Source organism: Salvia splendens, unplaced genomic scaffold, assembly GCF_004379255.2.
Source record: "Salvia splendens isolate huo1 unplaced genomic scaffold, SspV2 ctg917, whole genome shotgun sequence".
NCBI classification, from domain to species: Eukaryota; Viridiplantae; Streptophyta; class Magnoliopsida; order Lamiales; family Lamiaceae; genus Salvia; species Salvia splendens.
The window spans coordinates 7807-34427 of NW_024599603.1; the positions used below are offsets into that span (position 1 = coordinate 7807).

At 38.5% G+C, this 26621-nt stretch overlaps 1 protein-coding gene across 1 annotated transcript; it reads right to left on the reverse strand.

Annotated features, from left to right (window-relative positions):
• Positions 1-14789: 14789 nt before the first annotated feature.
• LOC121791801 (transcription factor MYB114-like) lies at positions 14790-16446 on the reverse strand. The gene is made up of 3 exons (XM_042189627.1): positions 16300-16446; positions 16066-16195; positions 14790-15168 (listed from the first exon to the last, which is right to left on the reverse strand). Exons 1-3 carry the CDS (start codon positions 16427-16429, stop codon positions 14790-14792), a joined length of 639 nt encoding a protein of 212 aa, XP_042045561.1. The 5' UTR covers positions 16430-16446.
• Positions 16447-26621: the final 10175 nt, after the last annotated feature.

Consider the following 26621-nt stretch of genomic DNA (forward strand, 5'->3'; position numbering starts at 1 on the left):
TTTCACATTGTGATTTTACCATCACCAAATTCGAGCTTGTAAAATAATCATCAATTATTTGGAAACAAATAATTTCATCCCAGATCAATTATTCAAAATAACCACGTCACATATTCAACGAAGTTGACTAAGTCAACCCGCAATCATAACCTCGAACCAAAAAAAAATTAGGTCACCAAGGAACTCGCATAACAAATTTTCACTCGCCATTTAATTCATGACATTAAAAGAAACAAAAGAAATCGTCTTAGGGTTCGAAAATTAGGGTTTAAAAAGGTGGGACGTTACAATATTACTTCACTCTTGTTCACAAAACACATCACTCTTATTATGAATTTACTTCACTCTTGTTCACAAAACACGTCACTCTTATTATGAATTTGCTTCACTCTTGTTCACAAAACACATCACTCTTATTATGATTTTACTTCACTCTTGTTCACAAAACACGTCACTCTTATTATGATTTTACTTCACTCTTGTTCACAAAACACGTCACTCTTATTATGATTTTACTTCACTCTTGTTCACAAAACACATCACTCTTATTATGAATTTACTTCACTCTTGTTCACAAAACACGTCACTCTTGTTATGATATTACTTCACTCTTGTTCACAAAACACGTCACTCTTATTATGATATTACTTCACTCTTGTTCACAAAACACGTCACTCTTATTATGATTTTACTTCACTCTTGTTCACAAAACACGTCACTCTTATTATGATTTTACTTCACTCTTGTTCACAAAACACGTCACTCTTATTATGATATTACTTCACTCTTGTTCACAAAACACACCACTCTTATTATGAATTTACTTCACTCTTGTTCACAAAACACGTCACTCTTATTATGATTTTGCTTCACTCTTGTTCACAAAACACATCACTCTTATTATGATTTTGCTTCACTCTTGTTCACAAAACAAATCACTCTTAGCATTATTTTACTTCACTCTTAACATGATTTATAACACATCACAATTACTTTAGCAACGTCATTAGTTATTCAGCTTCTTATTTGTAAATAGTTACTAATGTTAACCAATTTTTTCCCATTTCAATAAAAATAAATTGACCAACAATAACACATAAAATACATCAAAATATAAATACAATATAGATGAGTTCCTTTATTATCTTATAAAATGTTCAAGCCAATAAAATGACGAACAACAAAGCAACTATATGAAACCGATTCAAAATTATAAATAATTATAAAACACCTACACTCATTAATATACAAAATTCATGCATACATAAACCTCTCCACACACTCACACACACACACACAAAACTTCGAGAGAGACGAAATGGCTGAAACCGCCGCCGCAGCGGCGCGCTTCCCCTCAATTGAGAAATGCGACGTCTCCAGCTAGAACCGCCACTCAATCGAGGCGGATCTCGACGGAACGCTCCTGATCTCCCGCTCCTCCTTCCCTTACTTCATGCTCATGGCGATCGAGGTCGGCAGCCTCCTCCGCGGCCTCATCCTCCTACTCGCCTTCCCACTCATCGTCGTCGCCTACGTCTCCAGATCCGACACACCTTCGTTCAGCTCCACCACGCCCAACAGCGTGCTCCCCTCCATCTCCATGTTTGTAATTTTGTCTGTGAAGTGACAATTATACCCCCGCCTTGTTATTGTGGAGTAAATTTGTGATTGAGAGAACTAATATCTCATTAAATTCGAAAATTAATACTAGCCCTTGATTTTTTTTGATCTTGTGGCTATTATTTGTTCTCTAGTTATTTGGTTAAGAGGTGTTTGCCATAGATCACTACCCTATATATATATATATATTGTATCCCCTCGGCCTTGCCTCCCTCACCACCACGTATCATTGCAAATTAGTGAGTTAAAGAGTGAGAGAGACTGAGACTAGAAGGAGGAATCAGAGTAGTGCAAAGAAGGTAACCTCCACCCTTTTCTCTCCAACTCAAACATGAACCATGTCATTAGAGTCACACCTTAAACTAAGAATCACCACATGTTAGATTTCAAGAGCATTATCAACCTTCACAATAGAGTGTTCAAAAGGGCAGCATGCTTGGTTACATATGTTAGTAGCTTGAAACTACAAGTAATGCATTTAGCCAACAAGTTCATCCATGTAGAGACACTAGAATTTAAAGGCAGCATGCCACTGCTATTCATCGAAATTAGTAGTTAGCAAATACATATAAGAAAGAAACCTCATATTTACACAAGCTTCCTCCAAATAATGTCGAATCATCCCCTCATCCCCTACAAACGACAAATCAACTTATAACTCTAAACATAAGTTCTTTTGTAAATCTGCCACATGCTCGACTCTCCAAAAATCTAGGAATACCAATCATAATCGTCTAGTGGGGTAAAATTGAAAACTTATCTTTGAAGCCGAAGGGCTGCTCCGACGAACCATCGCGGCGGCAGCCGTACGGGCTCTACGGTACAACAACCGGCGACGGCGAGGGAGGGGCTACTGCAGGGCACCGGCAGCGGCGAGGCCGCTACCTGCGCATCACATCTATGGCAGAGGAGCTAGGTGTCACCGGAGGGGGGGGAGTTGTACACGCTGCTGCGGTCGACAGCGGTTAATCGAGGAGCGACGTCGTGCAGTGGAAAAGGCGACACCTTCGTCCCATCGGTAACTCCGCCGCGAGAGGAAGAGGAGCGCCGCCGCATCTGCACGATTAGGCCCTGCCTTTTCTGTTCCGAAGAGGAGAGGGCGAGAGATCGATGCACGTTGGCGTCGATTCGTTGGAGACGGTGGCACGCCCCGTGGGGCGCGACGAAGGTGGCTGCCGGGGTGCCGACGGGAGGAAAGGGAGGGGTAGACGATCTAGGGTTTGAAATTAATTTGGAAATTAGGGAAGAAATGAGGTGAAAAGAGTGAGAGAGTAAGCCTGATGGATGGGAGTATAGTATGAGATTGGGCCTTTTTTTAAAAATATGAATTGGGCCACTGAAAATAATTAATTTGGGCCTGGTTTTAATTTCCTTTGGACCACCAATTTTAATTCTTTTGGGCCACTAATATTAACCCTTGGATCTTTGACTTCTAATTCTTGTGGACCATAACATATGTTAGTCATTGTAGAATTTAGCCAACAACTAATTAAATTGGACCTTACAAATTTAATCCCATCTTATATTTAATCCAAGAGAATTAAATTTGAGAATGGACTAATGATAAATTAAATCATAGAACGGACCACCAAATAAAAGATACAAGCATGACTAAAAGTCTAATTTAGTCGATAGGCTTTCCTAATGTTTTGCCAATTAAATGATGGGTAGCCGCTGTTTAATTTCACGACATTTAAAGGTAAAATTTCCGGAATTTAACTGATGCTCGAATAATTCGGTAAATTTCCAAATAAATTAAATCACTTGATGTAATTAATACTTAAGGATTTTATGGATTTAGGAAAAAGAAAATGAAAATGATCACACGCTTAAGAATGCATGCAAGCTAAATAAATAGTTCTGTAAGTCTAATTTAATTACACTTATTGTTATAAAGGGGCGTCGTCGCACGTCAAGTGAGACCAAGTCGAGGGACGTTCAATTGAGAGATTAAGCAAAACGAGGTGGGTATTCTTTCAAAACGTGATTTTAATATGAATATGTGAATCTTTTCTAAATATGTTTGTCTTGCCAAGTTTTGCTTTTACGATTACCTATCTGCTTGGCTATGCCAATCATGTTAAATCGAATTCGGGTCCCAGTAGGGCCGCAAACCCTACTCGGACTAGTGTGCACATATGGGGATCGACGTGGAATGTGGCCACATTCCCGGTTCACATACGTTCAGATATGGTATTTATGTTTATGTGATTGCGCAATCAAATTTATGAAATGAAAAGAGTTTAGCGACTAGGGGCCCTTTTAAATAAAAACCCCGTGTTCACTCAACTATGACTGACAAATTAAATAGAACTGCTTTTTGGCACTGTGCTCACTGAGTATGCCAAGTACTCAGCCCTGCATGTTTCTTTTCTAACGTGCAGGTTGAACGTGATTGATGCGACGGAGGTGTTGGGAAGAGATCATTAATAAGTAGTTAGGTAGGCCAAAGTAGTATGTCCTCATACATACTATTTTGTCTTGGAACCTTCCGCTGCATTTAAATTTTGTTCTACGAACTCATGAACTTGGCCTTGTACTCTGAATATGACTTGACTCTACCCATTTGCCTTCGAGACTATTCACTCAAGTTAATTATTCCCTTATGATGAGTTCGTGATTGATGAAATTATTTTAGTTACGAAATAGCTACGCTCACTAGTACTAGGTAGTTGTGGTCGTGACATTCAATGAGGAGAGAAGAGAGATAGATTTAATTCTAAATACTATAAAAAGTAGATATTTTGAATGAGACAAACTAAAAAGGAAATATGAACATCTCACTCTTGAATGAGACACAGAGATTACTTCATTTCCCTATGACTTATATGAACAAAATTACTTCAGTTTTCTCCCATTTGGCTTGAGTTTGTCTATGAATTTTATGTTTGATTGTTATTTGTGTTATTAATATAGCATTAGGTAAAGAATTGCTTAGTTTTTAATTAATCATAAGTGAGTTGCTTTGGAGAAAATTATCGAGGATTAATGTGATTATTTTAAAGAATATCCAAGGTCCCAAAAAATGGTTCTCTTTTCCTAATAATTTCGCAAATCTTCTTCCTCCCTTCACTCTTTTCCTTTTACTTTCACTTTTTGTGGATGAACCTTTTTTATTTTTTGGTTGTCGGTTAGTCGGACTAAGAAATCCGAAAAAATATTTCAAGGCTCGATTTTGTAACGGAGAAGTCGTGTTCACATCAAAATTGTAATAGATGTTCTTTACCCACATGTGTTTGAATTGTAACCATGAATGTTTCCAGGAAGTGTTCATTAATTAATAAAATAAATTGAAGTGATATATAGTGAAGTAAATTCTCTGGTACATGCAGGTATACGTTATAATCATGTCGGTGAAATAAGATACTCCATTAATGCAATGCAGTTGAGACATACCAAAAGGGGCCTCTTTCCATTGCAATTAGACATGCCCAACCGCCGAACCGGAACCGGCGCAATATTCCCGAACCGGAACCGGCGCAATTCGGTTCACGGTCCGGTTCAGGTTCAAGATATTTCGAACCGGAACCGTCACCGAACCGGCGGTTCGGGACGGTTCGGAACCGGCGGTTAACCGTGGAACCGCCGGTTCCGGTGCTTAAATCGAGGCAGAGGGATGGGGGCCGGTGCTGATCTTCCAAACCGGTCGGAACCGCCGGTTTTTCGGCGGTTAACCGGCGGTTAACCGGAAAAACCGGCGGTTAACCGCCGGTTTAGTGGCTTTCGAGGCGGTGCGGAGCACGAGGCGACAATGGAGCAGCTTTCAAGGTAAGAGAACTACGTGGGCTTTGATTCCTCAATAAAATTGTGGATACGTAGGCACCTCAACTTAAATTTGAAAAGTTTAACTTCGAAAGTTTAAGTTGAGCTCAAGCCCTTTTCAAATTTTTTTTTTCCCCCCTATTTCATAGATCATTCAGGATGCGGCTAAGTTGTACTTGAAGATCATTAAAATATATTCCCCATTTGATAAATATCAAATGCGGAATATATTTTAATGATCTTCAAGTACAACTTAGCCGCATCCTGAATGATCTATGAAATTTTTTCTCGGAATCAACCTTTTTTTCTTGCAAAATGTTGCCCATTTTCTAAGCAAACACATATCAGCACGCTATATACACTGATACACATTGCTGCATTTCTAATAGGGGCAATTTGATCTTCCAAAGCAATCAATGCATCTCGAACACACATAGTCAGAACATTATTCAAGCATCTAGCATGGAAAAAATCAGAACAAACTATCTATTAGTACTAATTTTTTCCATGCTAGATGCTTGAATAATATTCTGACTATGTGTGTTCGAGATGCATTGATTGCTTTGGAATATCAAATTGCCCCTATTAGAAATGCAGCAATGTGTATATAGCGTGCTGATATGTGTTTGCTTAGAAAATGGGCAACATTTTGCAAGAAAAAAGGGTTGATCCCAAGGTAAGAGAACTACGTGGGCTTTGATTCCTCAATAAAATTGTGGATACGTAGGCAACTCAACTTAAATTTGAAAAGTTTAACTTTGAAAGTTTAAGTTGATCTCAAGCCCTTTTCAATTTTTCCTTTTTCCCCCCATTCATTTTTTTTTTAATTTACCTTCCGAGTCCGACGAGGCGACGAGTCGACGACACTTGTAAATTATATTACATTGTTGTATGTTGTTGTATTGTATACTTATGTATTGTAAATTGTAATGTATCGTTGTCCGTTACAACTCAAAATCAATAAAATTTATTTCATTTTCTCCTTATTCGTCTTATTTGTGCTTGAATTATGCATTGTCTTGTTCCGATTTGTTGTATAAAGCCAAATTTCAAATTTAAAAAAAAAATTAATAATTGAACCGGCGAAACCGCCGGTTCAAAAATCGGAACCGCCAAAACCGCCGGAAAACCGGCGGTTCCGAACCGGAACCGGAACCGCCCGGTTTTCGAACCGGAACCGGAACCGTGAAATAGCCTCACGGTCCGGTTCCGCTTCCGCTTCCGCCAAAACCGGAACCGGCGGTTCCGAACCGGAACCGCCGGTTTTCGAACCGTGGGCAAGTCTAATTGCAATGATATGTCAAAAGCGACAAACGAACGCTTTGATAAATGCTCAATATGTTATTTTGTCATCTTCTAGATTGAAACACTTATATGGGCCGATTTAATTCCAATCATGCAACACCATCTACTACTATTAAAAGTTTAAAACATAGTATTTCGGATTGGTTCACTAATCCCATTAATTTTCCTTTTTACATACATTTATCATATTTAGATATTATTATTATTCATATATTCAACCCTAACCAACTTTCTATTTAGTGAAAAAACGTAAAAGCATGTGTTCTTGTGACAATAATAAATGAAGATCTATCATCACTTCCTATTTTTTGGTTTATGGTCCTTTACATTTTTTTCTCCCGCGGTGGCTATTCCATCTCCAAAATTTAGAACCCCAAATTGTGTTGAGTTGTTAAAAGGCTTTCTTTCTTATTCAACTTAAAAAATCCATCGATTTACACTCATCTATATAGGGAGAAGACTATACAAATAAGGTAAATAAGGTAAATATACACTCCCCCTCAAGTTAAGTAAGGGGATCATCCATACTTAACTTGCCCAATACTTCATGGAAGCTTCTGGAATCCACAACTTTGGTAAGGATATCAGTCAGCTGGTCTTCTGATCTGACAAACGGTAGTTCCACAATCTTTGCTTCAATGTTGTCTTTAATGAAGTGTCGATCAACTTCAACATGTTTCGTCTGGTCATGCTGTACTGGGTTCTCGGATATGTTGATAGTTGCCTTGTTATCACAAAATAGTTTATAGGGTCCAGAGGGCATCAACTCCAACTCGGTCATTAGCCTTTTTAGCCACAGGATCTCGGTTAATCCACTCTTGATCCCTCGACATTCTGCCTCAGCACTCGACAACGCTACCACCTTCTGTTTCTTACTTCGCCAGGTTACCAAATTGCCCCCAACAAATGTAAAATACCATGCGGTTGACTTTCGATCATTTGGATTTTAGGCCAAATCTGCATCTGTGAATCCATATATGTCCATATGACCATGTTTCTTAAACATCACTCCATGTCCCGGAGTTCCTTTTAGGTACCGAACGATCCGTAAGGCTGCTTCCCAATGAGCTTCTTGGGGTCTGTGCATGAACTGACTCACCACTCCAACTGCGTATACAATGTCAGGTCGAGTATGAGACAAGTAAATTAGCTTTCCAACCAAGCGTTGGTACCTTGTGTGAGGAGTAGGCTTTGCTCCTTCTACTATCTGTAGCCCATGATTCTGCACCATAGGAGTATATGCTGGCTTACAATCCAGCATTCCAGTTTCTGCCAGTAAGTAGAGGACGTACTTCCTTTGGTTGATGAAAATTCCTCTTTTTGATCTCAACACTTCTATTCCCAGAAAATACTTCAACATTCCAAGATCCTTCATCTGAAATTCTGAGAACAGATTCTGCCTCTACTGTTTGATTTCTTCCTCATCGTCGCTTGTTAGGATCATGTCATCTTCATAGATGATCAGGCACGTGATCTTTCCTTCCCTCTTCTTCAGAAACAGAGTATGATCTGAGTTACTCTGTTTATACCTGTTCTTCTTCATTACCTTAGTGAATCTCCCAAACCAGGCTCGAGGTGACTGTTTCAATCCATACAACGTCTTCTTGAGTTTGCATACCTGTCCACCTTTAAAGTCTTTAGAGAAACCTGGTGGAGCTTCCATATAAATTTGTTTCGAGAGTTCACCATGAAGGAAGGCTTTAGTAACATCAAACTGATATAGGGGCCACTCCTTGTTGGCTGCAATAGAGAATAGAACTCGGATAGTGTTCATCTTGGCGACTAGGGAGAACGTCTCGACATAATCGACTCCATAGGTCTGTGTGTATCCCTTAGCTACCAACCTCGTCTTGTATCTTTCAATCGATCCATCAGGTCTTCTTTTGATAGTGAAGACCCACCTGCACCCTACGGCTCGCACACCTTCCGGTTTGGCACATACATCCCATGTTTCGCTCTTCATCAGGGCATTCATTTCTACCATCATTGCTTTCCGCCAATGGTTTATCTGCATAGCCTCTTATGCTGTTTGAGGTATCTCTTCTTCTTCATACATGGCGGTTGTGAACGCCCTAGCCATTTCTGTGAGATTAGCTTTAGCAATGTTTTCCACCGAGTACCTGCTCTTAGCCCCAATCTTTTCCGGACTGTATCTTTTAGGTGGAACTCCCCGAGTGCTGCGTTGAGGAAGAATGTATCGACCAGTATCTCCATCTATAGCAGCGACTTCATCTGTGCCAGGTTGGTCAGAAGTAATAGATGTACTTTCAGGTTCTAGTTCAGGAGTTACCTCAGATATCACTAGAGGAGGATTGGACTGTAGCGTGGTTGACTGAGGAGGGTCTACAGTAGACGTGACCTGCTCGGCGGTGGTGCTAGCTTGTTTTGTTGGTTCCGCCTCGGAGTTGCTTGATTGAGGCACCTCACAACTTGGAGGTCCTCTTATTTCTCCTAGGTTAGTCCTATTTCTACTACTCTCCCCTTGACCTCTAAGTTCGGTGTGATAAAAATACTCGCACTCAAGGAAGTTACAATTCATAGTAGTGATTATTTTCCTAGATGACAGATCATAGCATCTATATCCCTTCTGATTAATACCATACCCAAGAAAGACACATTTCACAGCGCACGCAGAATATTTCGTTCGTTCGTGTTTCAGGACATGCACATAGACAGAGCATCCAAAAATTTTGAGCGAAAGAGTGAAGGGTTCAGGGATTTTTGTCAATTTTGAAAGGACTTGGAGGGGTGTTTTCATTTCAAGTATTTTTGTCGGAAGACGGTTTACAAGGTAGATTGAAGTAGCGACTGCTTTAGGCCACAGAAATTTTGGGACATTGGAGTCAAGAAACAAAGCGCGAGTTATTTCAAGAAGAATTCTATTTTTTCTCTCAGCTACCCCGTTCTGTTTTGGTGTATAAGGACACGAGGTTTGATGAACTAACCCATGTGATTTTAAAAAAATTTTCATGTCTCTATTGACAAATTCCCTCTCATTATCTGACCTAAGAACGGAGATAGGTTTTTGAAATTGTGCTTGAATCATTTTAAAAAATATGACAAAATTTTCAAAAACTTCAGATTTGTTCCGCAAAAAATACACCCAAGTCATTCTTGTGCAATCATCAACAAATAAGAGAAAATACTTAAAACCATGATCACCAGTAATAGGCGCAGGGCCCCACACATCAGCATGAACTAGGGAAAAAATGGTTTTAACACGCGTATTACTGGATTTAAACAATTGTCTATGATTCTTAGCCAAAATACATGACTCACAAGAAATGTATTTAAGATGCGAAAATTTTGGAAAAATCAATTTAAAATAACCCGTAGACGGATGACCCAATCTTCGGTGCCACAACCAAGCTTCTCTATTAGCAGATCCGTGAGCAAGCATCGCGGCGCCACCTTGGTGAGCTATCTCGTCCACATAATAGAAGCCTTGACGCTCAGTACCACGCCCAATTATCCTCCTCGTCCTGATATCCTGTAACACACAGAAGTTCCGGTGCATCAGTAAAGTACAATTCAACTCCTTAGTCACATGACTAATAGACATCAATTTGTGGGATAATTTCGGCACATAGAGACAATTTTTCAGTTTCAGGCTTGGAGAAATTTCAATAGTTCCACTTCCATGCACAGATGTTAATTCCCCATCAGCAGTTTGGATTTGGCTTTTAATTGCCCCATTAAAAGTAGAGAAATCATTCCTATCATAAGTCATAGTGTCTGTCGCTCCGCAATCAAAAATCCACTCACTTTCAGTATTACACTCTAAATTTATTGCCATGTATGCAATATGGATGTTTTCAAGGGGTGCAAAAGAATTAGGGCTAATAAATGAATTTCTTGAATCAGGGGGGTCAATTTTCGAATTTCCAGGATTTGGTAGACTCAATTGCATAGTAATATCATGCTAGGGTAAATTATGCAATTTATACGATCTAGGAGGCTTATATGTAACAAAGGCTATATGATGGGGTGACAATTGGGGTTTTATGAAATTGGGTTAATTTGTGTAATTAAATTAGGGCTAGGGTTAGATAACCCCAACCCTTTACCTCCAAATGTACTGCCGCCTCTCCTGAAGTCGGCAATCGCTGCCTCCCCGATTGCTCCGCCTCTGTTCTCCGGCCATCCCTGAGCGTCGGCGGCCTCCTGGTTGCCCTCTCCGATCGCCGGGAATAATCCTCCTCCGTTTTCGATTACACCAATTGCCAATTTTGCCTTGGCCTTTTGGTTTTCATCCCACCATTCCGGGAATCCAACAAGAAGGAAACATGATTCCTTGGTGGGGCTGGTCCACTTCGTTGCTGATTTCGAGCCGCAAATCCGAGCCCGATGTTGCCCGATGATGATACGGAGTCGGATGTTGCGCCGGCTGGTTCGATGTTCGTTGCCGGCATGATTTTCAGCCGAGCGGCTTCTCGCTTTATCCAGCCATACGCGACTTCCGCTAAGGGCCATGGTCGATCCTTGAGAACTTCTCGCTTCATTTGATCGTATTTTGGATTGAGGCCGGTCAAGAATTTGAATAGCCGGCGCGTCTCGATGTACTTCCGGAACTGCCCTACCCCTTTGTCACAGCATGTGACTGGTTTCTCTTGACACCGGTCCACATCAATCCATGTTCCGTGTAAGTGACGCCAATATGTTTCGAGGCTTTGTTCTCCCTGTTTAACGTTTTCTGCCTTTTCTTCTAGGTCGAACAATAGGAACGGATCGGACGTGCCTTCGAATGTCACGGCTAGGCTCTTCCATAGCGCCTCTGTCGTTTGGTGATGAGCAAAATCGATGACGATATCGGTCTCGATATTGTCTAGGATCCACGAGAAGACGATTAGATCCGTCTCCTCCCACTCCGTGTAGTCAGCCGCCCCTGGTTCGGGTGGTGGCGGACTACCGTTGATGTGGCGGAGTACCCTTCTACTCCCGATTTGAATCTTCATGAGTCGTGCCCATGTTGAGTAGTTTGTCCCGTTGAGTTTTACTGCAACGGTCACATTCTTGCTGGCCCTAAGCTTGTGGTCGTCTGGAATTTTGGGTTTGGTTCCATCGTCGTCGACCATGGCTTAATCTGCCTTTAGGTCGAGAGAGGTATATTTAGGCTGTGATAAATGTGTTTCTGAGCCTTTGCTCTGATGCCATGTTAAAAGGCTTTCTTTCTTATTCAACTTTAAAAAATTCCATCGATTTACACTCATCTATATAGGGAGAAGACTATACAAATAAGGTAAATATTCACCCTAATTCTAATTACCTAATTACTTGGTAATTTCCTCAATCACAATCAATTTTATATATTCTTGATTATTTGCCTTGTGCTTTGATTTCCCCTTGATTTCTTTCCAACATGAGTCCCAATATATATTTTGGGTAACTAATATATGGCCTACTGGAATTAGCCTTTTATTGTTTGTCTAGAAAATAAAAAATCATATCAAGAAATTGAATAACAACACCTGTAAATTTAGCAAAAGGGGTTGAGGATGAAATCCTATATTCAGAAACGTTTCAATATTGCTTTTATCATATCATATCATGCAACAGGAATTCGTGGAAGTTAGGACAGATAATTTATTGGAAGTTAGGTCAAGGAATATATATTGAGTGTAAAATTACTTACATCCATAATAATTTTAAAATATTAAAATCAAATTAAATAGGTAAGATAAAATAATTAATAATATGGACTAAATGAGATTAATGTTGAAGTATGATACTCACGTAAAACGTAGGCGGACCCAAAATGGATTATCTAGGGGCTCATGCCCCCCCATTAATTAAGTTTTCTTTTAGTTCTAGTATTTGAATATATGACTAAATTATCAAAAATGTGTTTAGCCTTTAAAGATTAATGCCTAGAAATTTTAAAAATTATTTGAGTCCACACACATATTTGTTTCTGCGTCCACCGTTGTGCGTGAACTATTTAATATGATATTTCTAATTATTTATATATGATCATATATAAGTGAATAAAGTTTTTATTGTTTGTAGTTATGCTATAAGAATTATTTGCATTTTAACTGTTGGGTATAAATCCATCCCACTTCGGTTAAGGGAAGGAAGTTAGATTAGTATATAAGTGCTATCCACCCCTAATTACTTCGAGGCCTTTTGGGGTGATCCAAAAACTAATTCGTGCAGGCTTGGCTCCAACTAAAACGGACAATATCAAACTAATGTGCAATCGACGATCCCAACATTAACCCAAACCCATATATATAGAGATATGTAAAAATTATATTTAGATCTATATCTATATTATGAAAGAGATTGAGCTTAGAAAGGATAATAATATCCAATTAACTCGTCAGGGGTTGTTGTGCAACTGACCGCGGGAAAAATTCTGTTCTTGCTGGTTTAAGAAAAAGTACTAATGAACAGCAAATAATTAAATCTTTAATCTATTTTTTAGTAATTTAATAAACATTTAGGACAAGAAGCTCTCGTTTCTGACATACTTTTTCTTGTGTCTTCAGTTATGTTGAAACTTATGGGGTTTATATGATCCATAAATATTGCACATGACTATTTGTTGTAGAGCTTTAATACAGTTGCAGTTGCTTGTGAATGGTATTTTAATTTTATTTTCTTAAATATATAGACACTTTCGCAACTGAATGCGATTCTAGTAAAATAGTAGAGAGACATAAAGAATGGTAATTAAAATTTACCAAATATATAAATGAGCTAATTTTGTAAGACGGACCAAAATAGAATAAAAAGATAATTTTTATGCGCACGGAGAGAGTAACTTACGTAATATAAATATTACTATTTTTACTCTCTACATAACGCCCAAAAAACATCTCCTAAAATCCCATGTCATTATCCTAGTGCGACTCTCTATTATGGAACGAATGGAGTATCATATATCCAATACTCCCTCCGTCAACAAATAGGAATCCCGTTTTTCCATTTCGATTCGTTCGCAAATAGGAGTCCCGGTTTCCTTCCCTTATTTAGAAACAATAACCACCCCTACTTATTTACTTAAATTTCAAAAATGCCATTAAAAAACCCCCAAAATTAATTCCCTAATTTCCACCTCCAATCCCTGTCTCTACCATCATTTGCGAGAATTCCCATCTCTCTCGAAAAACTTATTCTCCCGCCGCCTCCTATCAAACCCTAATCGGCCGTCCCCTTCTCTTTTTGAAATGGAATATACTCCAAAACATTGTCCTCTCTCTCTCTCTCTCAACCCTAATCCCCTTCCTCTTCTTGAAGTTAATTGTCATGTTAAGTGTGATTAGGTTTGTTGGACTGATTGTGTGCCTGATTTGGACTACGGTCCAAAACATTGTGCCTGATTAGGTTTGTTGCTCTCACTGATTGTGTGAGAAAAAATTTTCTTGAAAAATCTATTCTTGTGGCCTCTTTGCGGTTTTTGATCTTTAATTTAAGTTCGATGCTAGTTTTGACTCATTAATCTTGTCTTTTGAAATCAATTCAAATCTTCACATTGTGACTGCAATTAGCGTGGTTTGTTTACTTTGATTGTGGGACATATAATTTAAAATAAAAATCCTAAAATCAGAAAATTGTTGTATAAAAGATGGATTTATAAATAAAACATTTTAAATGGGCCCCAAATTCCACTATCATATTCCAAATATTATACACTCAAACAATTTCTTATTAACAATTTCTTATAATTAATTATAAGAATATAAATTATTATACTCCTACTATTCTTAAAAATGAAAATAGATAGGTATATTATAAGTATAATCAATATTACTAATAATACATACTTCTAAAAGAGTATTACATCTCTATTAACACGATCTTGCACAAATATCGTGGAATGAAACATTATACTCCCTCCATCCATGAAAAATAGACAAGATTGTGAACGATCTTGCACAATTGTGTACCGATGTTTTATTAATTTGCGACGTGTAATGATATTTTAATATACAATAAACCTTTTATTATATTTACTAGACATACACAGGATACAACATACACTCAACAAGCCAAAGGACATATGTATATCAATCATTAATGGGTCTATCACTCAATTAATGCTCAACCTCCAAACAAAATATTATCATCAAAGGTCAACCCGTCTTCATCGGCGCCGCCTAGATCGCCGATCCCGGCTCGGGTAAACGCACCACGTCATTATCGGAGAACATAAACGGATTTTTTTCCCCATTTTCCGACATCTCGAGCAAGTCTCCCCACCATCGCATGCACTCGTCCAGATCGTCCTGCTGAGCCGATGAAGACGGCCTCGTTGGATCGTTGTTCGTTGGAATTTTCTCGGAAGCGATTAGTTTGGTGGACCAAGCCGGTGGGTGTGAGTTGGAGAAGGTCCGAGCTCGAGGCCTTACGATGTTGCTCTCGGTGATGGCTTTTTCTTTGGGCGGAGGCGGCGGTCGCTTTGAAATGTGGCTGTTCCAGAAGTTCTTGACGTCGTTGGCAGTCCGTCCGGGAAGTCTGCCGGCGATCAACGACCATCTGCCTCCGTTGTTGGATAACAAAACGTGTGCAAATTAAAAATAACACGTTAAATTCCTTTTAATTTATTTTAATATTTAAAAGTTGAATTAAAAAAACCATGTACAAAATCACATGCTAAAAAATGTTAAGATAAATTTTTCAAAGGGAGTAGCTGAGATGTCACAACCAAATCACAGTTTGTTGCTTTGTAGATATAAATAAGTGGGGGTTACAATTATTTATTGCTTCGAATTTCTTAACTTCAACTTGAGTGAATAGTACTTAGGGTTTGTTCGCTAATTGTTGACATCTTTTATCGAGGAGACAGAGAGATAAACTTCTCCTGTTTCGATTGAGCCTTTGTTGTTAATTAGGAGTATGATTTTTTAGATTTTATTTTTAGGGATAATTAATATAGAAATTAGGACTGACATCCAAATCTAACGGTTGGGGTTGATTCTTCCATAATTGGGCTATACAATTTTATAAAACTTAATACTATATAATTTATTTTTTCACTGCGAATCTTCTGAATTAATATAGAAATTAGGACTGACATCCAAATCTAACGGTTGGGGTTGATTCTTCCATAATTGGACTATACAATTTTATAAAACTTAATACTGTATAATTTATTTTTTCACTGCGAATCTTCTGAATTAATATAGAAATTAGGATTGACATCCAAATCTAACGGTAAAGCTATTAATTTATATAACATTCCAAATCTAGCCATAACGTGCACAAACATCCAGATCAACACTGGGAGGCACTGAGCATTGGATTTTTTATATTTAATGCCTATACTAAAATTAATTTCAAATTCTTAATTATTTTCGTAAATCTGTGTATTTAGTTTCTTCGTTTATTTTGGACTCAAAAAAAGTACGTAAAAATTAGGAAATGAAGACTTGCCTGTTCCCTAACAATTTATGAAGCCTGACGATGAGATCAACTTCATCATTCGTAAAAAAGCCTCTGTTAAGATCTGGTCTGAGATAATTGAGCCATCTCAGCCTGCAACTCTTCCTACATCTGTTCAACCCTGCAAATATATATAGTGATAATAATTAAGAAGAAGAAGAAGAAGAAGAAGAAGAAGAAGAAGTAAAATTGTTTGTTTGAAATTGAAGAAGGATGATAAATTACCAGCTCGGAGAGGGACGAGATGCCATTTCCCTTCTCCGTATTTACGAATGCAGTCTCTGAGGAGAAGATCTTCCTCTTTAGTCCAAGCTCCTTTTCTTATTCCTTTATTATTATTAGTATTATTTTCCATTTCATTGTGGTGACAAAATCGATAATGATCTTTATTTATAACACAAGAAAATGCCAAAGGGGGTGAAAGTAACAGGAGAGATAGATTAACTTTTAGGCAATTTATTGAACACATCAGTCATGTATCCATCACTTTTAATGCTCTTTATTATAAATGGGTCACTCACCCCTTAAAAGGCCTTATGAGGGGAGGATTATCCACACTTATAATAGGTAAGCTAGGATCGTTACCAAGTCGATGTGGGAAAAAAAATTATGAATTTTAACACTCTTCTTCTTCTTCTTCTTCTATCTATCTGATTGACGACGTGTGACTTTTCCCAGCCACAAAACCGCTCTCCATTTTCTTTGCTCAAGGAGACAGGGAGTCAAGGTGTTTTTAGCAAATAATTAAGTTGCCTTTTTAGAGTATTCATACGTTTGCTCTACCCCTTGGATTTTAAACAATACAAAAATCTTAATTAAATAAATTCTCTATCACAAAGAAAATTATAGATTATAAATTTAATAATGAGACAACACAATAATTAAATAAAAAATATTGCTTCAATGTCAAAGGCTTTATTGACCATGCATATGAAAAACAGGCGGTGAACAACTTGTGTTCAAACTATAGTCAATCCTAGCTCCCACACATAGAGGTGAATCCATATATAGAATTATATTAACGAATATTTTTTAAATAATGAATACATTTGAAATCTTTAGAGAACTAAATCTTGCAAAACGGCATGAGCATATATCTTAGGAAACTTAATATTCTCACCCATACAACAACATAAATATTTTGGTATTTTTATTTTAGATGATTTAACCAATCATAACTTCGCCGAAGGATTCTGGTTGGCTTGATGGAGGTGCTGATGGGGTTGGATTCGGATTGGCTGCATCAAGGTTAAGTTTGAGGAATTCGGCAAATTGTGCCACGAATTCCATTGGGAAATTGGTGTTTAAACTATCGGATTCTGACATTTTGTTTGCTCACAGTGTCGAGGAAAAGAGGTCGAGAAAGTTATGCCCCTGGGATAGTGATGAAATCTCTCCGAGTCCCCACTCTAATAAGTTGGCCTGATACCATCTTGGAGATGGTAATCAAAAGAGGCAAGGATTGATATGCTAGACATTGTGATTTGTAGAGAATAGTATACATGTTTTCTTATTTCTAAATGGATAATTGGGTACAATTCCTCCCTTATAAGAGGATCACAAAGTAAAAAAAGAGATCATTCTATTACAGAGGTTATATTACATACTCCCTCTATCCCACTCAAAATGTCTACATTTCCTTTTTAATTTACCCCGTTTTCCGTATTTGGAAACAAATTCATCTCTCCTCTCTCCTTATTAAAACACCCAACTACATTTTATCTTTCTATTTTATTACACTAAATATTTTTTCTTAAAACTCCGTACCACTCATGATTGTAGACATCTTTAGTGGGACAGAGTAGTAATATTTTCTATTTTAAACTGTATCAATCACGGTTCTTTTTTCTTCTATATATGCTTCGACAGTATCATCCACCAATAAAACTATTTTTAGAAAATAGATAGAATAGTACTCCTTTTGTCCCAAGATAGTTAAGCCCTATTCATTTTCTGGCCGTCTCAAATTAATTGAGTCATTTTATTTTGAACAAAACTTTATACTCTCATCTACTTTACTCTTTCATTCTACTTTACTCTTTCATTCGTTCACATACTTTATTTTCTCTTATTCTCTCTTTCTTTATTCTCCTTATATTGATATTTCAATATCAACTTCTTAAATTTCATATAAAAAAGTTGTCTCCAACTACTTTGGGAGGAGAGAGTACTATTTTATTTTGATTTTTATAACGAATTGAACTATTTTGAATTAGGGATGGTGTCTTACAACGTGTATAGTGGGCATATACAATAGCATATTCCACTCCTGTCTGATCTTGGGAATCTAATGGCGTGGTTTATTTTGTTTCCTACACAGATGATAGAAAATAAAATTCACCTTTTTCTTCAATTGACCGCGCAATGTCACCTTTATGCTATCTACTGAAAGACTAGGTCTTGATAAAATACTATTTCTTAATCTACATAGGTTAGCATTGAGCATACGGTATTGATTATGCACTACTTTGACTTATCAAGAGGAGCTTGAACAAGGTTTTATTATTCGGAAACTGGCCATTTGGAATTTAAATGGAATAAGTTTTTCTTGCTAAGTCCACTCTTGGAATTGATAAGATGTTAATTAATTAAGTCCATATCAGACTTTAATTAATAAATGGACATTTATATCTTAAGCGCGGGAAATAAATAATAAATAAAATGGAAATCCGGATTACTTGTAATTTCGGATTTGGATGGGGAGGTCAGTATTACTTCTGTAGTGGTTGCTCGTAATATTCCAATATAAGCTTGTATTAAATTGTGGACTCAATTTAATTAGTAAAAAGATAATTGAGGGAGTCCATATCTAAAACCATCCATAGATCCTAGACTGAGTCCAATATGAACTTAATATAAAAAGGAGAATAAATGAGACAGAAAACACAATTTTTAAATATGAAATTTTCGTCCCTTCTCTTTTTGAAGGAGGACAAAATTTTCTAATTTTCTCCTCCGTGAGTTATTCAGCTCCTCCTCCGTGAGAAAGTTCTGTCTCTTTATTCGAGTCCTAGTATTTTGATAAGATAAGTCCACCCTGATATCGAGATACAGTTCGGGAACCAGTCAGAAGATCCGTGGTCTAGTATTGAAGATCATCATGGAGAAGGCGCGAGCAATCGACGATTCTTTGAAGAATCAAATCGGTAACTCTAAACCGTAGAATTCATGTTTTAGGATTTATATTCTTTAAGCATGAATTATTTGCGTTCTACATACTAATGTCGGCTATTCTGTAGTCCGATCAGGGCATTCTACATACCATTCTCTTTGTCTTCGAAAGAGTGTCACGATGGTACCTTGAACATCACATCGGAGTTCTGTGGAGAAAGTTATGATCATTCTACGAACATAGAGCAATGCTGTCAAGTGCTGAATTTAAGCGGAAATTCAAGGAATGAAAGAAACTATTACCTTGTGAAGCAAAATCTTTTTTTACGCTATGGAGCACGAAATTTCCATCTCGCCTATTACTTGGAGGACATTTTTTTACCAAGTTTAAACCTTTTTCAAATAAAAGGTAATTTTCAAAGTATTCTAACTCAATCGCAATTGCATATGTTCAGACGAAAAAATTGCCAAGAGAAAATGTAACTTGTATATATCTTAACGACCTACGGTATAATATTTTTCATTGCACTAGTACAATTTCCTAGGCCATCGTACATAATGGACTAAGTTTAATGTATATAATGGCAAAAAATGAAATGTTTAAGTGCGGTTTCGAAATTTTTAAACAGTTTAGGTTTAATAAACACGAGATTATTATATCTCTAATAATGAGAGTTTCATGCATTGGTTACTGGCCAGTTTGATAGTGCTTCAACAAATAATATGCGCAAATGAGTTACTTAGTGTGCAGAAAATGGGTGGAATCACGTACAAGAAGTGTCGAAGGAGCATCAAGAGAAAGTAGAGGAAGCAGGTGTCAAACTGGTCAGAATGACGCACTCTGGAGTTGGAGTGCAAGAAGATGAAGTAGGCTTCTAGAAGGAATACCTTTTCGAGGGCACAAACGTAACACATGAAGGAAATATCGCTAGAGATTGAAGTCAAGCCACCAATAAGGACTCAAACCCAATAAGATTTGACTCAAACTCATTAAATTTATGTGGATTCATGTCAGATTATCGTGTCGTATCAGATATTGTCCGTCCTAGTTTATCCCAACCAAGATGGAATAAACTTTTTTCCTTCACTCTACTTATTTGAATAGCCAACAATCTTTTTATCTTCATTTTACTCAACTTAACAATTTCAGCTAAAATTCTATATCATTTAAAAAATGAATCTCTTGAATGTGACGTGCGCTTAGTACTTAAAATTCTATGCGCTGATTTATGTGTATGATTAGAGAGGTAAGAGAGTACTGATCAGAGAGAGTGAGATATTTTGTGGAAATAACTCTTGTGCTGGTGACTTCAAATAGCCTCCACATAAACATAAATAACTCTATCCCGTGGACTTTTTTGTATAGTTTTAAGAAAAATGATTTATATAATCTCCCTCATTTCAAGTCATGGACTTTTTCTAAATGTGATTTAAGAAAAATGATTTATATCATTTTAAGTAAAGGAGGAATAAAGTATGGGAAAAAATGGTATTTTTCTTATAAATATATAAATTAATTATTTATAATAGGATTACAGAAAAAAGGAATAGCAATTAGTTGTGGATGAACTGATTTTATTTTATTTTTTTGTTATTTGTCCACGTGTGTTCCAAACTCATCTTTTGTGGAATATGACTAATCATGTCCGATCGAATTTGCGAATTAAGACCGAAAGTCTCTTAACGAGTGTTAAATTTGAACTCTTGAGTTCAAGTTTACTATAGCTTTGCGCTGGCAACTGTGTTATAACATGTTGGTAGATCCGATTTTATTTTGATTTTAAGAGAGGAGTAAACGATTTTGACTAAAGAATAGTTACGACGTGTACGGAGAACATCTGACAAATATTGAGAGCCCGATGCTATCTTACGCCTTATTATCAATCCAATTTTTATTAAATGTATTAGCATATTCCACTCTTGAGATTCTGATGACGTGGTCTATTTTGTTACATACACACAGTTTAGAAAATAGAAATGTACCTTTTTCCTTAATCGTCCGCATTAAATGTCACCTTTTTCTTATCGTAAAAAAAATCATGAATTGACATGTACTATTATCTCAACGAAGTGCAGACAACCACGAAGAAGCTAGCTGGCCATGCATTCAATTAGAGTCGAATTAATACAATGCATTATTGTTTGCGTGACGTTCTATTATTTACTCTCTATCAATAATAATTAGTTGTAGTGTTTAAGTCTAAGAATGTACTTTGATCCAATCATTTGTAGATACGTTTGTATTTTTATAAAGGTTCATGTCTTAGAATGTACTTGTGATTATTTCAATTGCAACCTCATTAAATTAAATCACACCAACTAAAACTTTTCATTTGATCTCTCCCAAGGGTCTTGTTGGTAAGAGGATACGAAAATTAGTTAGAAAGTGTGTTTACAATGAAAGAGATCGTTCCTAACCCACTTGGATGCATCAATACAAACTACTAACAATTTGTCTATAATGTGTGGTTTATATCTCCAAGTACATTTTATGTTCCTTGCATTCATAGCTGCATGTGCCCACATGCATGCAAAGCATAAATGAACTTTAATTTCGGGTTCGAATTTACCCTGACACGACTTTTATATTTCTGTTTATTCATTAATAATAAAAATAAGCTTAAATTCCCCAAAGTTACGGGGTTGGGTATGTGTTGAAAGATATGAGTATTATTCATTCAACTTGTTCAGAGAATTACAATAGGTACGCCTCCTTTAAATAGGCCAAGGGTTACATAAAATTGGCAAGATTTGCCATAATACTCATTCCCTAATTAATTTTTTTTCCTTGCTTACCTATTTTCCTTACTTACATATTTTCCTTTCTAACACTCCCCCTCAAGTTAAGTAATGAGATTACCGATACTTAACTTGCCCAATACCTCATGGAAGCTTCTTGCATCGACAGCTTTCGTGAGTATATCCGCCAACTGATCTTCAGATCTCACAAAATGAAGTTCTACCGTCTTGGCCTCTATATTGTCCTTGATGAAATGTCGATCCACCTCGACATGTTTTGTCCGATCATGCTGAACTGGATTTTCAGATATACTGATTGCCGCCTTATTATCACAGAACAACTTACATGACTTCTGTGAGTTTAAGTTCAACTCAGTCATCAATTTCCTCAGCCACAGAATCTCAGTTAGATATGAGTATTATTCATTCAACTTGTTCAAAGAATTACAATAGGTACGCCTCCTTTAAATAGGCCAAGGGTTACATAAAATTGGCAAGATTTGCCATAATACTCATTCCCTAATTAATTTTTTTTCCTTGCTTACCTATTTTCCTTACTTACATATTTTCCTTTCTAACAGTATGGTGGGGTCGGGGTATCATATCTACATATATCAGGAGTAATATATTTGTCATATCCAAAGTAACGCATTTTCTATTTTGGATATCCACATTTCTAAAAATGAAAACACGATTTTCTCTCAAATTCATTATTTGATCACATATTTCATCTGTCTCATAAAAGATGTCTCACTTTCCTTTTAGTTGTTCTCAATAAAGATGTCACATTTATATTTTTGGAAAAAAGTTATCTCACACATTAATATAAAAAAATTATATTTTCTCCTCCCACTTAACACATAAAACAAAAGCTCCTAAAATCTTGTGCTATCCTACAAGTGTGACATCTTTTATGAGACGGATGGAGTATTTTATTCTCTAGATCTCAACGGCACTATATAAAGTATTGTGTGTGAAAAGAAATGGTACACTTAAATTGAGATAATGGAGTAATACATAATAAAACTACTAAACAATGTACTAACAAATAAGCTCATAAATATAAAACAAAACGAAAACTTTAGTAAATCGTAAAATAGCTAAAATGGTTTGAAATAAAATCCGGAATTGAGTTATGTATATGCTGCCGCGATAGAGAGACAAGTCTCCCTGATCTCATCTTATTAGTGATTTTCAGTCCGTTACCTACAAAATAGGCTCTTTATATCAACTACTCATGTACTTAACAAAAATCCACTTTAATAGGAAGTAGTACTTAATATTTATCTACTTTTAAATATTATATATTCGAACAGAATCAATCTATTTCCACTGTTAAAACTCAAAACAGAAGCAAGATTAAGGCGCTCAATGAGCGAATCATTGCAGTGAGATAAAAATATAAGACAAAATGCTAACATAGCAGGAAGAATTTGAGATAGACTGCGAGATAAGTTGTGAGATAGGCTACCATTATGAGTGCTCTAATTATACATTGGTCACTAAATGACATGAATACATAATTAAAATTATTATTTATGGCTAAAATCATGGTTTCCGACCTACTGGGAAAAGTAGGAGCATATCGATTTTATATCGTTGAACTAAGAGAAAGAGAGAGAAAGAGAATTTTACGTAAAGTGATTGAAAAAGTGAGGTGAAAAATATCATTTAAGATATTCAAACTATAAGAAAATATCATATTTACACAGAGAAAATATCATAATCGGTGCCTAGATATGAATGTCCAGAAATGCCCTCTATGCCTTGAGGAGCATTTTTTGTACAAAATTGTGATTAATAGTGAAAAAGTACCATGAATGTGATTACACCTTAGTTCAGGGACTACCCATGATATTTTTAAAGTTTAGGGACTATTTGCGTGTGAAATGCATAGTTTAGGGACTGCGTAGTTCACTCATGAATAAAAATCAGTCTAATCTGATATCCTATAAGAGTATCTCCAATGGCGGCGAACGGGCCGGCTAGCCGATTTCCGGCGCTTGCCGGTCTACTCGCCGAACAATTGAAACCGGCGAGCGCCATTTCGGTGAAAAAATCGGCTAGCGCTGGCCGATTCGCGAGCGCTCGCCGGTCCGCTCGCAGCCATTGCAGACTCAGGACCGGCGAGCGAATTTATTTTTTTTTTAAGTTTCGAAACACTATATACGCGATTTGCACGTCATTTTCATTCACACAACTTGTTTTAACGAGTACTCTCTCTATCTTAATTTCTGTACAAGATCAATAACGCCAAATGGAGAACAACAACGAAGGTACTCCAGTGACGAGCGGGTCTCAAACTCCCCTGGTACCCGTGAGAGGTGGATGGGGTCCGATGCCCGGGTACTACAACATGTACTCGTGTCAACAGATGATGCCCGGGATGGCACCCGGGGAGAGTATGCGGGGGGTTTACCGGCTATGCCGGGGTGGACACCCGGGATGCAGATGATGCCGGGGTGGGGTCCGGGATGCAGATGATGCCGGGAGGGGTACCGGCGACGCAGGGGACGCCGGGGGGGGCGTCTATCGCCCCAGTTTTGTTTTTCGACTGATTCTTCGCACACATCGACCCCAACGGAGGCGCAGTTCACGCAATATGAGACTTTCTCCTTAGAGGAGTTGGGTTTGATCTTCTCGGTGTTCCAGAAACTCCCGTTCAAACGGGGGGAGTAGGCGGGGTCGGGGCCCGCAAAGAAGAAGGGCAAGGGGAAGGACAAGGGGTCGGCCAGTCGTCGCAGCCGGTTGAGGACGACCCCTCGGTGCGGAAGAAGTGGACGGACGCCGAGAACATCGCGCTTTCCAAGGCGTGGGTGAGTGTCTGTGATGATCCTCTGAATTCGAACAATCAGAGGATCGTCAACATGTGGGCCAAAATTGCTGCAGCCTACATGAGATTTTTCCCGGAGGGGAGGCCGCACACCGGGGAGGAGTGCCAGAAGGGGTGGGACCGAATCAGGGCTGGGGTCTCCCGATTTTTGGGTTTGTACGCCAACGCCCTCCGCATGCAGAGCAGTGGCCAAACGGAGGATGACTGCAGGAGGATAACGGAGAAAGCCTTCCCCAGCCCGGGTTGAATAAGGAGTTCATCTACTGGAACTGCTACGAGGTGCTGAACAACTCCGAGAAGTTCCGGGCAGGTGTCGACGCTGGCTGGCCGAAGAAGCAACGACTGAACTATACCGGTGATTATAGCGGCAGCAACAACGGTTCCCACGACCTCCCCGAGGATGCGGAGGAGCTCCCGTCCCCGCCATCATTCGCTCGCAGAACTCGCCCGGTTGGTCAAAGGCGGGCGCAACGGGAGGCGGGGGGCGCCGGGGGGTCCCAGGAGGTACAGTCGGCATCCCCCCTTGGCCAGTCGATAGAGGATCTCAAATTCTTTGCGCGTCAACAAACGCGCACTCAGATGGCCAAGACGTTAGCCGAATGGCGGACGACGACGGACCCCGAGGAGAAGAGTTTTCTTCACGCAATGCTCGTGAGCATGCGTGATGATTTGATGACCGGGGGACACCGGGGGGTTCCGGCGGATACGGAGGCGGCGGCGACGGTAACGGTGGCGAGGCGGGCGACGGAGACGAGGAGTGAGGCGGAGGTCGTTTTTTTTTTTAAATAATGTAATGTTTTTAAAATTAATGTATTTTTTTAATGTAATTTTTTTAAATTAATGTATTTTTTTATTGTACTTTTTTTAAATTTAAATAATATTATTGAATTTTCCCGTATCTGTGTCGTACATTTAATTCCGTATTTTGTGTGATTGTCAATTATTTGTTTTATATAATTAGGGGTGATGTGGCTAGGCTATTGTTGGGCTATTGTTGGGCTATTTGTTTGTCCTGATGATGTGGCAGGAGAATTTTTAGTGTTGATGGTGTGGCTGGAGGAGTTTGTGGCTGGGCTAATGCTGGGCGAAAGCCACTGAAGATGTCCTAAGAGCATCTCTAATGGCGGACGTCCGGCCGGACATCCGCGACGGGCGACCGGGACGTCCGCCATTGTGGCGTGGCAAGTCGGATACGGACGTCCCGTAAGGACGTCGGATGTCCTCGGACGTGCGGGCGACGGGCGGGCGGACGTCCGCCATTGTGGCGTGGGTCGGACGTCCGGTATTTAATTTTTTTTAAAAAAAAAACTCTATATATACGGCTCGTTGAACTTCATTTCATTCGCACCACTTGTGTTAATAAGTTCGCACGAGCTCCCAAAAGCCGATGAAGTGTCCCCGCTACCTCAATCAGACTCTCGCCGGCGTCGTCGCCCGATTGGGCAAAAGGCTGCGCAGCGGAAGGCTAGGGGAAGCAGTAGTGGTAGCGGGTCGTTCGAGGTCCAATCGGAGGCCTCTGCTCCCCCAGAAGAGTACGATCGTCTCGCCCGTGCGCAGATAACGACTAGTTTGGTCCGGACCATGCATATGTGGCATAGCACGACAGATCCTGTGTACAAAAGGATGTTGAAGGATGTCATCGATGGATGTCAACGCGATTTGGGGATGCCACCCATTGGAGATTATGGCGCCGAGATTAGCGGCGGGACGACAGGGGCGGCACGGGCGACGGCGAGGGCGGCACAGGCGACGAGGACAATGCGGAGTGAGCCGAGTCTAAATTTTCCCGTATTATGTTATTTTTATTATGTAATTTTTTCTTTTGTATTATGTAATTTTTTTCTTTTTTTATGTAATTTTTTAA

What these genes read in the sequence shown, in the direction of transcription:
- LOC121791801 (XM_042189627.1), bottom strand. Translation starts at nt 16,429, where the DNA reads ATGGAAAATAATACTAATAATAATAAAGGAATAAGAAAAGGAGCTTGG. An exon ending in TCTCGTCCCTCTCCGAGCTG is followed by an intron (nt 16,196 to 16,299) that starts GTAATTTATCAT and finishes ATATATTTGCAG; the next exon opens with GGTTGAACAGATGTAGGAAG. An exon ending in CATAAATTGTTAGGGAACAG is followed by an intron (nt 15,169 to 16,065) that starts GCAAGTCTTCAT and finishes CAACGGAGGCAG; the next exon opens with ATGGTCGTTGATCGCCGGCA.